Source organism: Microcaecilia unicolor, chromosome 3, assembly GCF_901765095.1.
Source record: "Microcaecilia unicolor chromosome 3, aMicUni1.1, whole genome shotgun sequence".
Lineage (NCBI taxonomy): Eukaryota > Metazoa > Chordata > Amphibia > Gymnophiona > Siphonopidae > Microcaecilia > Microcaecilia unicolor.
In genome coordinates, this window is record NC_044033.1 from 161,329,033 (window position 1) to 161,346,003 (window position 16,971).

Consider the following 16,971-nt stretch of genomic DNA (forward strand, 5'->3'; position numbering starts at 1 on the left):
TAGGTGGAGGCGAGTGGTTACAAGTGGTTACGAGTCAAAGGCAACTGCTCCCGTCCCCACGGGAACCCTGCAGGAACTGCTCCCATCCCCACGGGATCCCCATAGGAACTGCTCCCATCCCTGCAGGAATCCCATGGCTTCCCATACAGGTCTCTAGTTCTGGCCTGTGCTCTCTGCTGCTGACCATACCCTTCTACCAACTAAGGCCTGCCTGTGGCAGGCATTGAGTTTGTGCAAGAATGAGAGGGAAGACTGTGATCAGCATCAGCAAACCTAGTGCACAGTATCCTGTAAGGACACATGACATGCTGGAGGTACACATGGGAGGTATGAAAAGACATTATTTTTGACCAGAGAAGGCTGTGAGAGAGGGGGAATGGGTGTATGTAGGCAATGAGTGGTTTGACTGTAATACTTCTCAGGTTGTAAATGGAATATTATGTCCATGTGGTAAATGGTACATAGGGCATACAAAATGCAGGATCAAACATAGAATTGCAGAGTGTTTGAGTAATCTACAAACTCATAAATGAGAAGCTCACCTGGTCAGTCACTGGGATCAATATCATCACACAGAACAGGATTTGCTCTTTGTAGTGCTAATTACAATTAGTTTGAAGCGAGGGGGCAATATCCTGGCAATACTTTTGAGAAAGGAACAATTTATTTTCAATTGGAAAAGAATGACCCCCAGGAATCTGAACAAAGAATCGGTTGGTTGATGCTGATTTAAATTTCCCCATTCACCTCAGGAGGCGTGGTTTGACTAGAATCAGTAGTGCATGTACTGGCATCTTTCTGGGGTGTCAGTGACGGGAGTAGCGGACCACATCGCAGGTTAGTTGTTTAGTGTTGTTAAGTGATTTAATAAGATTGTAGCATAGAGGAGTAAAGATGAGGGAGACTTGTTGAACCTATTTTGATACTTTTTTGATTTTAGTTCAAGTTGTTTTCGTTTCTAGTTTAAGTTCTCCTGAGGACGTCTGATAAGGTGAAACATGGATACCATGTAGAGAACGAAGCTGAAGGACAAAGGAGATGGATGATTAAAGTTGCACGGGATTACAGTGACACTTTTTTATTGACTTTGTGAGATCCTTCTCCGAACAAGCACTGAGTCAACAGAGGATATAGCATGAGAGCATCATGTCCTGCAGACAAGTGAAGGATGTATACGCTATGTCTGACACACATAAGGGTTATTTCTGATTAGTATATTGAACATTGCTAATAGTGCTAACAGCGAGCTGGAAGGCAGGGTTGGACTCAGTGCGATGATGGTTGGAGAAGTGCATTATAGAGGAGAAGGAACCTTTATTGAATAATGCACTTGGTCTGAGCACTACACATAAAATTTAAATATATTTCCTATAGGATATAATTTAGCAGATATTAGTTGTATCTAGTAGATATTATGAAACAGGAGAGAATTTAGTAGTAGTAGTTAAAATTTAATGCCAAGAAGTGCAGAGCGATGAACTTGGAATGCAGAAATCCAAAAGAGATATACCGGATAGGAGGGGAGAGATTGGTAAGCTTGGCTCAGGAAAGGGACCTTGGGGTAATTGTGTCTGAGGATCTGAAGGTGACGAAACAATGTGACAAAGCGGTGGACGTTGCCAGAAGAATGCTAGGCTGCGTAGAGAGGGGTATAACCAGTAGAAGAAAGGAGGTGTTGATGTCCCTCTACAAATTGTTGGTGAGACCCCATTTAGAGTATTGTGTTCAGATTTGGAGGCCATATCTTACTAAGGATGTAAAAAGACTTGAAGTGGTTCATAGAAAATCAACGAAAATGGTAAAAAATATGTGTTGCAGGATATATGAGGAGAAATTGACTGACCTGAACATGTATACCCTGGAGGAAAAGAGAAACAGGGGTGATATGATACAGAAGTTCAAATATTTGAATGGTATTAATCCACAAGCAAACCTTTTCCAGAGATGGGAAGGCGCTACAACGAGATGACATAAACTGAGGTTGAAAGGGGGCAGACTCAGGCATAATGTCAGGAAGTATTTTTTCACGGAGAGGGTGGTAGATACCTGGAATGCCGTCCTGCATGAGGTGGTGGAGATGAAAACAGTAATGGAATTCAAAAAAGCATGGGATAAACATAAAGGAATCCTGTTTAGAAGGAATAGATCCAAAGAAGCTTAGCAGAGATCAGGAGGCAAAACTGGTAATTGGGAAGCAAAGCCAGTACTGGACAGACTTCTACGGTCTGTGCTCTAATCGTGTTAGACAGATTCAGCTTCAGAAGTTGAAGAACAAGGCCAGTGCTGGACAGGCTTCTAAGGTCAGTGCCATGATCATGACTGAATAGATTTGGATGGGATGGAGTGGAGCTGTACAGGGGCTTCGATGTTAACTTCAGAAATTTTAGAACAAGGACAGTGCTGGGCAGACTTCTACGGTCTATGCCCTGAAAATGGCAATGATAAATCAAGTAAACAACTAAACTTGTGGTGTGGATACACAACAATATTCAAAAAGAAACAAAAAATCCACTCAATGCAAAATGACTCACGGGGAAAAAGCCTCAAAGAGCTCTGAGACCAAAACTCGATCACACAGAGCTAAACGGACACTAAGGTCCTCTCTTCATCATAGGCAAAAAAACCCTGGTGCCACAGTACTAAACAAAATCCATTTGCTGTGGTCAAAAAACACTTTTCAATGTGTAAATTTTCTTTTGAAGTGAAAACAAAATATTACTTGTGCATAAATCGCTACTTAAGCATAACAAGCTATCCAATATTTGCTGTTACACTTATCTTAGTTAAGTCTTATTCATCAGATGCTGCTCCTGCTGTGCGGTCCTTCACATGCTGCCCTGAGCCGATGATGGCCAGCGTTTCGCTGCTTCTTCAGGGTCTCAGACTGCAACTAGAGAAAAAAACAAATGTTCTAATTCTAATATAGCGAGCATGCACAAAGTAGCAAAGATTATAAAACAAAACCTGAAAAACTACGCGGTACATGGGACACCCACACAGCTCCCTATGGCAGTGTACTACTTCTAAACAACCGCCGCTGCGTGTAGTGATATAGTCATAATGACGTCAGACGCCAGCATGACTGCAGCCAATAGAAGCCTAGAAAAAATGGCACCATTCTAGGCGGGTGTTCAAACCAGAAGGTTCTAGGGCATGAAGTCTGTAAATCCATTTTTGTTCATGTTGCAATAACCATCTGCGATGATCACCCCCACACAAAGATTTAGAAATTTCTTGCAAAACTAAACACACTAAATCTTCAAAAGTATGTGATTGCTCCATACAGTGTATATCAGGTGAAAGTCATGTTCTGCATCTGCAACTGAGGTGAAGGATTGTACTGGCATATAGTGTCTGTGTAGGAATCTCTTGTTCCAGTTTCCCAGTAGCAGGCACATTGGTGCTCTAATATATTTCAGTAGCACAGTTAAATGAAATAACTACTTCTGAACGTTACAGCTATGGGTGGGGATGGAGGAGATTACTTGCAGGATGGGTGTCGATGGAATGGATCTTAGCGGGGACTGGCAAGTATGGGTTAGATTCCAGTGGCGTGCCTTGACAATTTTTGTACCTTGTAAGTGTGCCGCGAGATGAAAAAGGTTGAAAATCATTCGGTTAAGCCCTTTACAATTGCAGTAACAGCATTATCATCTAAACTCACTCCAAACATTAATTTTAAATCAAGACTCATTATTCCTGCTTTGGTGCTGTACTTAGAATTTGCAGGAATTTTGTTTCTTTTTCTGTTGCGTTCTAAACCAGGGATCTGACTCGTTTGTTCTGCATGGAACAGCCTGCATCTCTCTGCTATTGCTGCTGCTGCTAGAGATCCACCTTAAAAAGGCGAGATCCTCCTCAGTTGAGGATTTTGCGCATGCTCAGCTGCTTTCTTTTCCTGTGCAGAGACAGTGTCTAATCTAGTCTATGGGGCTGCAAAGAGCAGAAAAGAGTCAGAAGATTAGAAAAGCAGAAACTTTGTTTCCCAGGTTTGGAAATCCCTGCAAGCCCCACATCTCAGGAATCAGCAGAGTTTCTGCCTATTTTATTCATCTTTCCAGGAACAGAAAAATCCCCACTCTACTCTAAATCCAGTCCAGCAGCCGCAAACTTCAGAGGAAAAACAAGAGGGAATTGTCTGCCATGGCTTTTGATCAGGTAAGAACTTAGGAGTAGATACACTAACAAAATCGTTAAAGCCCTTACCGATTCCTTAGCGAATCGGTAAGGAATGGGCATGCATCAAAGAAATCACATGCAAATGAGCTGCTCGCTGCTAGCTCATTTGCATGCGATTTCCTTCCAAGCCAGTCGGCCAGATCTCGAGGCGGGAGTGCGCGTTCCGGTGCAGCTTGGGGCTGGAGGACACGCAGCAGGACGTAGTGTTCCCCATGGCCGGGGCTCGCTACCTCCCTCGCCAGCGCAGGGAACCGGAATAATCCAACAAGGACACCAAAATAAAAATAAAGACTAACAACCCTCCCTGCCTCCAGCAGCAGCAGCACACAAAGGAAGGCGAGGGAGCGCGGAGCCGTGCCTGCGATCAGAGCCTCCCGTGGGGGATTGGGCGCTGTCTGAGCCGCGGCAGGCATCGGGCTGGGGGGGCACCGGGAGCTTCCTCCCCTCCTGGGTTAGCGCTGGCCGGGACACATGTCCCATCCCATGCGCCGCCTCCCTAGCAGTAGCTGCGCACGGACAGCCGCATTCTCGCCGCCTGCTCCCAGGGCTTTGCAGCTGCTGCTGGGTTCGCCTTGTCTTCCTTCTTCTCTGATTCTTTGCTCTTTCCCAGTGCACAGCAAAGCTTATCAGCAGCAGCACGGGTGCTGGATTTCAAAAAGGTTCCGGTTCAAGTGGGAGGTAACATCTGCGAGGGGCCGCCGAGCTGAGCGCACAGCAGGCTAACTGCCCCCTTCCCCTAACCCTACCATGGATAGGGGACGATCACCCCGGGGCCCGGGAAACAGGCAAATCAAACGTAAGTGCCGAGCAGATCGCTTCACAGAGTAGAGAGCAGGGTTTCTCTTTTTTTTTTCCTTCTGATTCCCTCACAGCAGCCCCAACAAGAGGTGCAGACCTCCCGTTAGGTTTTCCACGGTGAGGGAATCGGAAAACGGTATTGCATCTCATTGTAATACGAATTATACACATTATAATACTAATTTGCTCATCTGCATTCTGTTTTCGTTAGACGCTACCGTGACATGACAGTGCCCTTTTGTGCATGTCCTGGTTTACTACTTGCACATTAAACTGGCTAGAACCAGTTTAAAACCCACATTATTGGCTCGTTTATTTTAGTGCATCTAGCCCTTAATTTTATGCTTCAGTACCACTTCTGTTTCACATACACATACAAGTCACCTGCAAGAACATGCAACATCACTTTCATACTTATATACGCATTCTCACACCGTCACATATGCGCACAGTCATTCACACGTTTCTCTTAAATACATTTACAAGTAGCAATAAACAAGCATATTACCCTCACTTTCACAAACATACACACAAATCCTCTCATACATAAACACTCCCTGCCTTGCACATATTTTTCTGTATTTCCCCGCAAGACTGAGTTCAGCACTCTCCTGTTTCTGCGTTCAGATACCAAGCCACCAGCCTCTGTCAATTTCACCTTTCATTCAAACTACACAGACCAATACTGTCATGTCTCACCCTCAACTGGTCTCTTCCTCCTCCTAAACATTGAATCACCAAGCAATCTATACAAAATACTGAGCTTTCTTCATGCTATAATCTAGTGGAGAGTGGCTATCTCTGATAGAGGCCAGATAATAAAGCTTATTGCTCCCATAGCTATAATGAAGGAAAGAGGGAGAGAACTAGTATATTTATGAGAAATGTCAATCACTCATAAGTTGTTAAGCTATTATATTTCAGCAAAGATCTTTTTTCTACAAGAAGGTGGAAATTTTAATGTATACTTTATAGGTAAGGTTACCAGGATTTTAGCTTGCAAATCTGAGATACCTGGGTGGGGTCAGGGCAAGGTCAGATGGGGCAGGGCATGACAGGGTGGTGGTGCCTTCCCATAGCAAATTATTTTCCACCAGAAAAATTATAATCTTCACTTCTTTCTCCTCTTCCTTTTCAGTTCAGCCATCTCCACCTTTCTGTCCCCTACCCCACCTACCTTTTCCAGTTCAGCCATCTCCACTTCTCTCTTACCCCTTCCGGCCCAGCATTTAAATCTTCCTCTTCCCCCCCCCCCCCCCCCCCCCCCCCCCGGTCCTTCAGACCTCTCTTTATGTCTCCTTCCCTGCAGTGGCAGTGTTAGAAGTAGAGCACTGCAACACAGAGACTCTCCTCAACCATGCTGTGTGTCTTGGCTGGGTCCTGCCCCTTCTGACATACAGTTCCTGTTGCAATTGGTGTGGGTCCTGGCCAAAATGCACAGGGGAGCCTCTGCATCGCAGCTGTGCACTTCTAATGCTGCCACCATAGTGAAGGAGCCGTAAAGGGAAGTTTGAGGGGAGGGGCTGACGCTGGTTGTGGGTGGTAACTAGAGGGGAGGCAGGCAGGGATGACACTTCTGTCCCCATTGCTAAAATTGGGACCAGATGGTTGCCAAACAAGAAATCGTTGGGGAGAAGGGCCTGAAATCGGGGACAAGCCCCGGAAATCCTGGACGTCTGCTAACCCCATTTATAGGCCACTTTATTGATGGAAAATAGACTGACCAATCCACAGTGGAGATCACATCATGGAAGTCCCTGTGTTGTGAAATAAGACATTGTCCCAAAGAAGAAGAATAACATTCCTGAATTTGAAGAGCTTTTAGTTTTTGTCTTCTAAATATGGTACACTTTCTGATTCAATCAGTATTCAGTCAGTCTGGTTTCACCCGTACAGCTTCATTGAGCCGGTGATAGTCTGTAACTGATTTCTTCAAGTCTGACCAAGCTTGTCTGATTAGAGAGCAGAATAGGAAGCTTTGGAGTTCAGGGTCTTTGACTGGTAGTTCCTCTTACTGACTTCTTAAGAAGTGGTATATAAGCCTCTGCTGTTTAGCTGGATGAACCATACAGGTCTTTATCAGCCATCATTTAATATATTACTGTGTTATGTTTCTTTTAAGTTCTTGGCTTCTTTATGAATGTTAGGAAACAGTTTGAACTCAGATCTTCAATCTTCAGCCAGTAAAAGGATATAAATTGAACTATAGGAGAATATTATACAAATGGACGTAATCTGTATTAACTGCCCTAACTTTTATGTTACACAGGCCTTAGTCACATTCAGCGATGTTGCCGCTTATTTCTTGGAAGTAGAGTGGAACATTCTGGGAGAATGGCAGAAGGAGCTGTACAAGAAGGTCATCAAAGAAATTCACAGCTTCCTGATATCACAAGGTAAATATGGTAATCTGTCACCTTCTCTCCACAGATATATTGTAGGATTCATTTATTAATCTTAGTCTGACATAGCATCTTCTTACATTCTGAGATTAGGGTCTAAACCTATTAGCAGTGATTTCAGCAGCATATCATTTATAAGGAATATATTATTCATAATATTTACTAATGGGTGCTTCTGTATTTTCAGGCCTGGAAAAACCTCACATGGCAGGTTCTTAAAATTTGAGACTTGACTCTAATACTATCTCAGGTCCAATGGGAGCTATTGTGAACCTGTGGACATAAAGACATAATTACTGCAGGTCTGGCAAAATATGCTGTTCTTTGTTAAACTAGAAGCTTCATACACGACCAGCTGGTATGGGAGAGAGGAGAGAGAACTTTCTCTGATTCCTACTTGAGATGAGAACCACAGCTGTTACGTAAAGGGATCGTATGTTAGATCTACCCCATAAATATGTTACATCTCCCGCTTACCAGATGTCAAAGATCAATTATTCTCTTTCTCCCTCTCATGTCATTTAGGAAGAAGCAGTGGCGTTCCTAGGGGGGCTGACACCCGGGGCGGATTGCCAATGCGCCCCGCCCCCCGGGTGCAGCGCCCCCCCGGCGAAAGAACCCCGCCCTGGGTGCACGCCGCTGGGGGGGGGTGCCGCGCGCCTGTCGGCTCTTTGTTTTCATGCTCTCTTTGCCCTGGAACAGGTTACTTCCTGTTCCGGGGCAGAGGGAGCATGAAAACGAAAAGCCGGCAGGCGCGCGGCACTCCCCCCCCCCCAGCGGCGTGCACCTGGGGCAGACCGCCCCCACCGCCCCCCCCCCCCTTGGTATGCCACTGGGAAGAAGTTATCTTTAAATCCCAGAGCTTGGTTTTTTGTTTTGTTTTGAATGCTATTAATGAGAAGCTGACTCCCCAAGAGGGCTCTTATTTGCAGAGAACTTTGGTACCTGCAATGCCCCTAATCATTTATTTGTTTGTTTGTTTGTTGCCCACATTTTCCCACCTATTTGCAGAATCAATGTAGCTTACATTATTCCGTAAGGGCGATTGCCATTTCCGGCATGAGTAAATACAAATTGGTATTGCATTAAATGTTCATAAGTGAAGAAGTAGATTGATTAGCAGTCAAGTATAGAGAATTCATTATCGGGATAAGAAATAGAGTGGTGTAGCGTTAAAGTTCATTCGTGACAAGTTGATGAGGCAATCAGGTATATGGAGTTCGGTTATGTCCAGTTCTGGTATGAGTTTCGTTGACTGGAATTTAGGATGGATCGTTGTGGTATGCCCTGTTGAATCATGAACAGGAAAGCAGAAACCCTCTAAGGTTTAATCTTAATTGAGTGACAGGCTGTAGCCATCTCTTCTCAACAAACTTGCCCTCCTGTTTACTAAGCTGCGCTTGCACCAACACACTTTGAATGGGCTGTGTCGACATTGCCGCATGGCTCAGTAAACAGGGGGTTGGTCACAAAAATGCACACCTGCATGAACACATTCTCATATTTCCACATCAACAAGGAAAGAGATGAAACCACCAGGGCCTTGTGCTAATATAATTCTAAAATGTAATGTTTCTGTTTGGTATTGATAGGCTATTCAATTCTTAATCCCAATGTTATATTCAAGATTAAAAATGAAGATGAGAAATATTTCACTCAACACTGTGAGTGGGCGGGAAATGAAAGCAAGAATGAGCCCAGCATGAGTAAGTAAATGTTTTGGAGTTAAAGGGTTTTTACATTTTCAAATCGCAGGAGATGGGCCATTTACATCAAAGATTTGAAAACTTAAAATTCATTTCTTAATATACCGTAATATTATTAGGGCTCACTGAATCCTTAGACATGTTTATTTTCTTATTACAGGGTTTCCGATTGTAACATCTGTGTTCTCACTGAGTGTTAAAGAAGAGGAAAATCTCCCCTTCACAGATCATCTTAAATCAGAGACATCTGAACAGATTCACCCTCCTGTAACAGGCAAGTATGGAATTTACTTTTTATTTATTATTCATATTAATAAAACTGCTTTATGAAATCAAGACAAATGATAGAACACAGAACATGAAATATAATCAATGTACAATAAGTACAGTATAATAAAGACAATAAAGAACAACCAGATCAAAAATTTAAATAACATTAAAGTATAATATAAGATCCGCAAAAACCATGTAACAGATACTAGAAGAAAAAATTTTTTTTAACCATTTTAAAACTGATTCAATGGACACAATAAAAATAATTCAATATAGGTGAAGGCAGATGAGAATAAACATTTCTTTTACTAAATTTTCAAGGTTTATTTAGGCCTTGTTATACCGCCCATCGAGGACCATCTGAGTGACTGACATGTAACTAATATTATAGAAAAGTATAGATAACACACAAACATAGCAACAAAAAAGATAGAAAAGTGGGAACTCCATTTAATATATCGGAAAGGAATAGTAGAAGATTTGGGGGGGGGGGGGAAGAATATTGTGCATTTCAGTATTTTCTTCCATCCAGCAGCATTCTGTGAGTTAGGGGTATATTTACTAAAGTGCGTTAGCGTTTCTAACGCACCTTTAAATTTAAGGCGCATTAAATGCTAACGCACCTATACAGTTCTATGGATTCGTTAGCGTTTAATGTGCATAAACCATCTACGTGCATTAAAAATGCTAACACACCCCTAGCACACCTTAGAAGACATAGGCGTTAGTAAGGGAAAGCATGTGAGGCTTAGGTGGAATCATCCTCAAAAAAAGTTTTTTTTAGGTCACCTTTGAATTTCAATATGGAATTTTTCAGTCTTAAATTACTTGGGAAGGCGTTCCATAGACTGGGACCCATCACACTGGAAATTTTGGTTCTGATGTAGTCATATCTTATATGCTTAAAATAGGGAATAACATGGGGAGAGGGACCCGTAGTAATCCGCAGTAGCAAAAAACAATTTCAGCTCATTTATTGCGTGGGAACATACCCCATGGGAATGGTAAAAAGCCTTGCTCCCACAGTAAAAAAAAAAATTGTAGTTACCGCTCCCCTGGGTCCGGCATCTCAACGTGTTCCTCCCCCCGCCAGTCTCTACCTTATGGAGCCGACAATGAACCCCCACAGTCCTGCTTCAGGGCCTTCCCTCTGCTGGATCTCGCCTTCTGATGCAGCTTCCTGTTTTCACTCGTGCATGGATTCCAGAGATATGCATTTAAGTATGCGTTCTGCTCATGATCCGTGCAAACTACACGCTATTGAAGAATAGAATACATGAATGTATGGTGGTATTCTGCTCATTTTTATTCATATAAGGTGCCTAAATGTTGATGCCTTCTTTATAGACTTACCTCTATATGCAACAGCAGTATCTGTACCAGACCCTTTTGTAGGTCATGAAGATTGTTGTGACCCACTTTTGTGTTAATCAAAAGAACAGTAACAGACTAAGGACTTTTCCTCCAGGAATTTGTCCAAACCTTTTTAAACCCAGATATGCTAACCGCTGTTACCACCTCCTCCGGCAAAGAGTTCCAGAGCTTAAATATTCATTGAGTGAAAAAAAAATATTTCCTCCTATTTGTTTTAAAAGTATTTCCATGTAACTTCCTCGAGTGCCCCCTAGTCTTTTGTACTTTTGGAACGAGCAAAAAAATTGATTTTCTTCTACTTGTTCTACACCACTCAGGATTTTGTAGACCTCAATCATATTTCCCCTCATCCGTCTCGATCACTATCCTACTAGAATGGATTTCTAATGATGGTCAGCACAGCTGCACCCCTTCTGTCTACTTCTGGCAGTATCTATGGAAACTACAATTCTGAGATTACTTGCCCTGATATTGCAGGCTCTACAGTACAATTTCTAAACCCCAGACATGTGAATTAAATAAATATTGGGGTCAATTTCAGAAAAGTATTTATGCATACTATAAATCCTCTGTCCACTGATATTCAGTGCCCTTTCCATATAGGACTAGATTTAGACACGATTTATAGAATATGTGTAATTGGTTTATAGAGTACGCCTAGCGGCCATGCCCGCACCTAAATCTAGGTACGTCCGTATATGCCAAGTAAAACATGGTGTAAATACCGGCGCCTAAGTTAGGCACAGAGCAAGTATATTCTACAACTGTGCGTGTAGATTTTTGGAAACACCCATGGTTCACCCATTCTACACCCCCTTTTTGGCAATGTGCATTAGAATTTACACACACCACTTTACAGAATATGCCTTGCAAGTGGTGCGTGTAAATTCTAATTAATGCCAATTAGTGTCAATAATCACTTGTTAAGTGACAAATATCAGTGCTGATTTGCATGTAAGCAATTAAATTGCATGCGCAAAACCAGAATGTGACTGGATTTGCATGCACAATTTAGTTGCACTATATAGAATCCGGGGATAGTGCCTGGGTGGAGTTAAGGCTGAGCTAGGGGAGGAACCATTTATTACCTATAGCAATCATAAAGTAAAACTCCTGGGCTATAAGTACAGCAGCCAAATATAGAGATAGCACTTAGCAGTGAAGATGGATGTTCAGTGCTGCTGTCTGTATAGTGGCACTGTATACACATATGTTTTAAATGTTGCAATCAGTGTTTAAAAGAATTATACTGTTTGCCAGCTCTGGAGAACTAACCCAGCTGTAACTGTTTTCTATAATAGGCTTCCCCAGTGTCAAACCTGACATTTTAATACGATTTAAAGAAGAGGGATTCAAGACTGAGCCCCAGGGATCAGAGGACAGAGGAAACCTGTCTAACCCAGGCACATATGAAGAACTGCACAAAACAGGTCCTGTAGCTTGGATTCATTCTATTAATGGCTGATCCAGATATTTCTTACAAGGAAGATACAGCCTCTGGAGCAGACACAGCACAAATAACCTCTGATCTTTGTACAGATATTTTGTTTGTACTTGTACATTCGTAAAGGAGAACTATCTTGTCACAGGAAATATCAGATTCCTTCTTCATATGGATCACTTTCAGTACAAAGTTCCCTCATTTGGCTTATGAGCGCTGAGTTTTTAACAAAAGGTCCTTTAGTAGTCGCTGATCACCTTCAAAAGCCAAGGTTAGATTTTTTTATATACCGTCTTTTGACAGCAAATCAAAACAGTTTACAATATTAAATAAAAGCAAGAAACAGAATGTCATCAATCGAAGAAAAACCTAGCATAGAATGAGAGGGCAACAGGAAATTGATAGCAAGGGGTGGAGGGATGTGGGAGGAGATAAAAAGATAAGGATTCTAGATTTGAGAGAACGAGGTCAAGACAATGGCCGTCTCGGTGAGTAGGGGTGGTGGAGCATAGTTGGAGGTTGAAGGAGGATGTTAGAGTGAGGAACTGAGAAGCGTGAGGGTCGGACAGGTCATCAATGTGTATGTTAAAGTCTCCGAGAATGAGGGACGGAGATGAGGGTTCAAGAAAAACGGAAAGCCAGGCATCGAAGTTTGTTATGTGAATGCATTTAGGCTACCAACCATCCATGCATCCCCAGCGTGTGACATACCCATGTGTGTAACTGATTGCATCCTGCTTGTCCAGCAGGCTAAATCAGCCACACAGCTCTCCCACCTTCTCTCAGGGTTGAAGTTGGCCTAAGCTATGTAATAGACCGAGGAGCAGGGGCATTAATTACTCATGCAGTCCCAGTTTTTCTAGGCTCTGCAAAAGTAGGACTGACCTGGTGCTGTCAGGATGAAATCACCCATGTGTGTGGCTGATTAAATCCTGCTGTCCACAGAGAACTTTTGTTACAAGCCCTACTTTTTCAGAGCTTTATCTCACTTTTAGCCATGTATTGCTTTTTTAAAGTAAACACGGAAGACTATTTAAAAGCTGAAAAGATGTTTCCCTTTTTCTAACAGGCAATAGAGGTTACAAACCTGACACCATGATAAGGACCCTGAAAATAAAAGATCCTCATGCCAGGATCCAGCTGGAGGAAGGAGAAGAGGATACCGATACCAACAGTGGTAAGGAAAACGTTCCTCTACTTTAAAATCCTTGCTGTGTGCCATGGATGAATTGCAGTTTTGCACATAGGTGTAATTTCATGAAGGCATTTTCAGATGGATATGCAGTATACGTGCCTCTTATTAAATTACCCTTGGTGTCTAGGTATTACTACTACTACTATTACTACTACTTATCGTTTCTATAGCGTTACTAGATGTACGCAGCTCTGTACTTTTGAACATGAAGAGACAGTCCCTGCTTGACAGAACTTACAATCTAATTAGGACAGACAAAGAGGCTCATTTTCAAAGCACTTAGCCTCCCAAAGTTCCATAGAAACCTATGGAACTTAGCCTCCCAAAGTGCTTTGAAAATATGCCTCAAATAGGACAAATAAGGGATAAGAGAAATACTAAGGTGGGAATGATTATTATTATTATTAGCATTTGTATAGCGCTACCAGACGCACGCAGCGCTGAACACCTGATACAAAGAGACAGTCCCTGCTCAAAAGAGCTTACAATCTAAATAATGCAGACAGACAAGACAGTTACGGGTTAGGGAAGTAATGGGTGAGAAGGAAGGAAGGGACAAGGGGAGGGCAAATGAGTAGTGGCTAGGAGCTAAATGCAGCAGTGAAAAGGTGGGTTTTCAGCATAGATTTGAAAACAGGTAGAGATGGAGCTAGATGTATAGGTCCAGGAAGTCTATTCCAGGCATAAGGTTCCGCGAGAGAAAAGGAGCGAAGCCTGGAGTTAGCAGTGGAGGAGTATATGCATGGGTATATGCAGTGACAAGAATTTGTGTAGTTTGTAACTTTAGTGTAGGTGTGTTCTGAGTTAGGGACTGGGCAGAGCATGGGCAGAATCACAGTTTATCCTATTACTTTATGAAATACTTGTTTTGGCACATTATTGGATGGGTGTTCATTTTACATGTGATTTCTGCAGAAGTATACTATCCCCCTCATTCTATAACCAGCACCTAAATTTAGGTGTCAATTGTGTGCATATGTTATAGAATAATAGTACTTACACACATGATTAGGACAGTTAAGTTGCAAGCCACACGCTCGGTGGTATTCTATAACATAGGCACACAGCTTGGTCTGTTTACCTCTGTTCATGTGCCATTGCCTACCTGCACCTGTCTACAAGTAGCACCACTTTCTGTTATGTGTGATTTGGAAGCTTAGCCAAGCAAATCTCTTTTCTAATAATTATATGGGGATAGTTCCCTATATATTTCCTTCTCCAGAGTGGTAAAATTAAGGATTATATTCTTGTTTTTATCCAACAGATGATGGATTTAGGAATAATAGTGAAAGAATGAAAATGTTTGAGTGGAAGAAGAGAGAGGAATGGAAACACAATGACCCTTTCAGAAACAGCGCAGATCCTCCAGCTGACTGTAAGGGAGGTATCAGTAGTGTAACACCAATCAGGGTGAAAGAAATAGCTCATGAAAGAAAGAGATCGACCACACAAGAGAGAAATTCCAACTACTGCCCAAGTCTTCTACAAGCTGGAGGACTAAAGGAAGGTGAGAGGCATTTCAGAAGTACTGATACTCTGGAAAATTTCACTACAGACTTACATTTTGTTGAGCACCACTTACTCAGTCCTAGGACCGAGTTCGATGACTGTCAAGGTAAAGACAGAACTAATCCATTTGGAGACACTGTTCCCCATGAAAAACAATTTAAAGCTTCTGAATGTAAAAAATGTTTCAGTCAGAAATGCAGCCTCCACCAGCATAAAATGACTCATTTGGAAGACAAACCGTTTAAATGTTCTGAATGTGATAAATGTTTCAAACGGAAAGACAACCTGCAACTGCATGAAATGGTTCATACAGGGGAGAAACCATTTAAATGTTCTGAATGTAATAAATGTTTCCAAAGGAAAGAGAGCTTGCAGCAGCATAAAATGAATCACACTGGATTCAAACCATTTAGATGTTCTGAATGTGGTAAATGTTTCAAAAGAAGAGCTAACTTGCAACTGCATAAAATGAATCATATGGGAGAAAAACCATTTAGATGTTCAGAATGTGATAAATGTTTTGGTCAGAAAAGTGATCTGCAAAAGCATACAATGATTCACACGGGATGCAAACCATTTAAGTGTTTTGGATGTGATAAAAGCTTTTGTCGGAAAGGCAACCTGCAAATGCATGAAATGTATCACATTGGAGAAAAGCCATTTAAATGTTCTGAATGTGATAAATGTTTCCGTCGGAAAGCCCATCTGCAGTTACATAAAATGGTTCACACAGGAGAGAAACCATTTGGATGTTCTGAATGTGATAAATGTTTCAAACGGAAATACAGCCTGGACCAGCATAAAATGAATCACATGGGAGAAAAATGTACAAACACAGTGTGAATTATAAAGTATTTTTTCAGGAACAGTATCTGAATCAAGGCTGGACACATGAATGGTTAAGAAGAACAGCACTGAAACCCAAGGATGAGAGATTGATAGCTGCAGCTTGGGACAGCAGATTGTGGATGAGAAGGCTGACAGTGGGCATAGATAATACTGGTACAACTGACATTTGTAGATTCTGCAAGAAAGAGTTGGAAACCATTACTGTTTTCATAGCTGGCTGTGAAGTGCTGATGGCAGAAAATGTTTATATGGAAAGACACAATAAAGTGGCATGTCTCGTTCATTGTTAACTCTGTAAACATCACAACATTACTGTACCAGAAAAGCACTGGGATCATGACCCTATGAGAATTATGGAAAACGAAGAGGTTATAACAACCTGCAACATTCCCATCCCGAGAGATAAAAAGTTGGCTGCAAGAAAACCAGACATAGTGGTAAAAGAGAAAAACACCAGAATGGCATTAATCAAAGCAGTGTCTGTCCCAAGTGATTACTGTGTGAATCACATTGAGCGAGAGAAGATCCTCAGTTACTAAGAAATGTAGTCTGAGACAAAAAAAATGTGGCAGAAAGATATAGAAATATCTCCCATCATTTTGGGTGTCACAAGCTTGATTAAAAAAAATTCCAAACACACCTGAATAGATTGGCTATATGTGTTGCATCTTACAACTCCAGAGGGAAGCTCTCATTGGCACAATGCAAGTATTATGGAAAGCCAACCTGAGAAAGAAGATTCTCAAGTAACTAGAAATGCAGTCCAAGACTAAGAAAATGTGGGAGAAAGACACCAAAATATTTGTCATCATTTTAGGTGCCACAGGCTTACATACAGGGCCATTTTCGATATGACTAAGTCAAACTTTGGATATTTTACAAAATAGGAAAGAAGGTCATTTTCAAAAAAGAAAAATGTCTCATCTTTTTTTTTTTTTTAAATATTGTTTTGAACAAGGTTTTATGATTTGGACATTTTGTTCTTTGGTCCATTTTCGAAAACAAAAACCATAACAGTGCAAAATGCACAAAATCAAGCCATTGGTATGTAGGAGGGGCCAGCATTTTTAGTAGACTGGTCCCTCAGACATAAAGCAATAGGGCACCCTAGGGGGCACAGCAGTGGACGTCATAAAATACTCCCAGGTATACATATCACCATTGGTCCCTTATCTTGTCTGCTGAGCCTCCAAAACCCACTACCCCCAACTATACACCATTACCATAGCCTTTATGGGTGAAGGG

The 16,971-nt window shown here is 41.9% G+C and overlaps 1 protein-coding gene across 1 annotated transcript; it reads left to right on the plus strand.

The window, feature by feature from the left end:
• Positions 1–3,914: 3,914 nt before the first annotated feature.
• Positions 3,915–16,659, plus strand: LOC115465799 (gastrula zinc finger protein XlCGF26.1-like). Its single transcript, XM_030196528.1, has 7 exons — positions 3,915–4,158; positions 7,247–7,373; positions 8,972–9,085; positions 9,246–9,359; positions 12,034–12,162; positions 13,243–13,350; positions 14,633–16,659. Exons 1-7 carry the CDS (start codon positions 4,144–4,146, stop codon positions 15,718–15,720), a joined length of 1,695 nt encoding a protein of 564 aa, XP_030052388.1. The 5' UTR covers positions 3,915–4,143; the 3' UTR covers positions 15,721–16,659.
• The last annotated feature ends 312 nt before the right edge of the window (positions 16,660–16,971 follow it).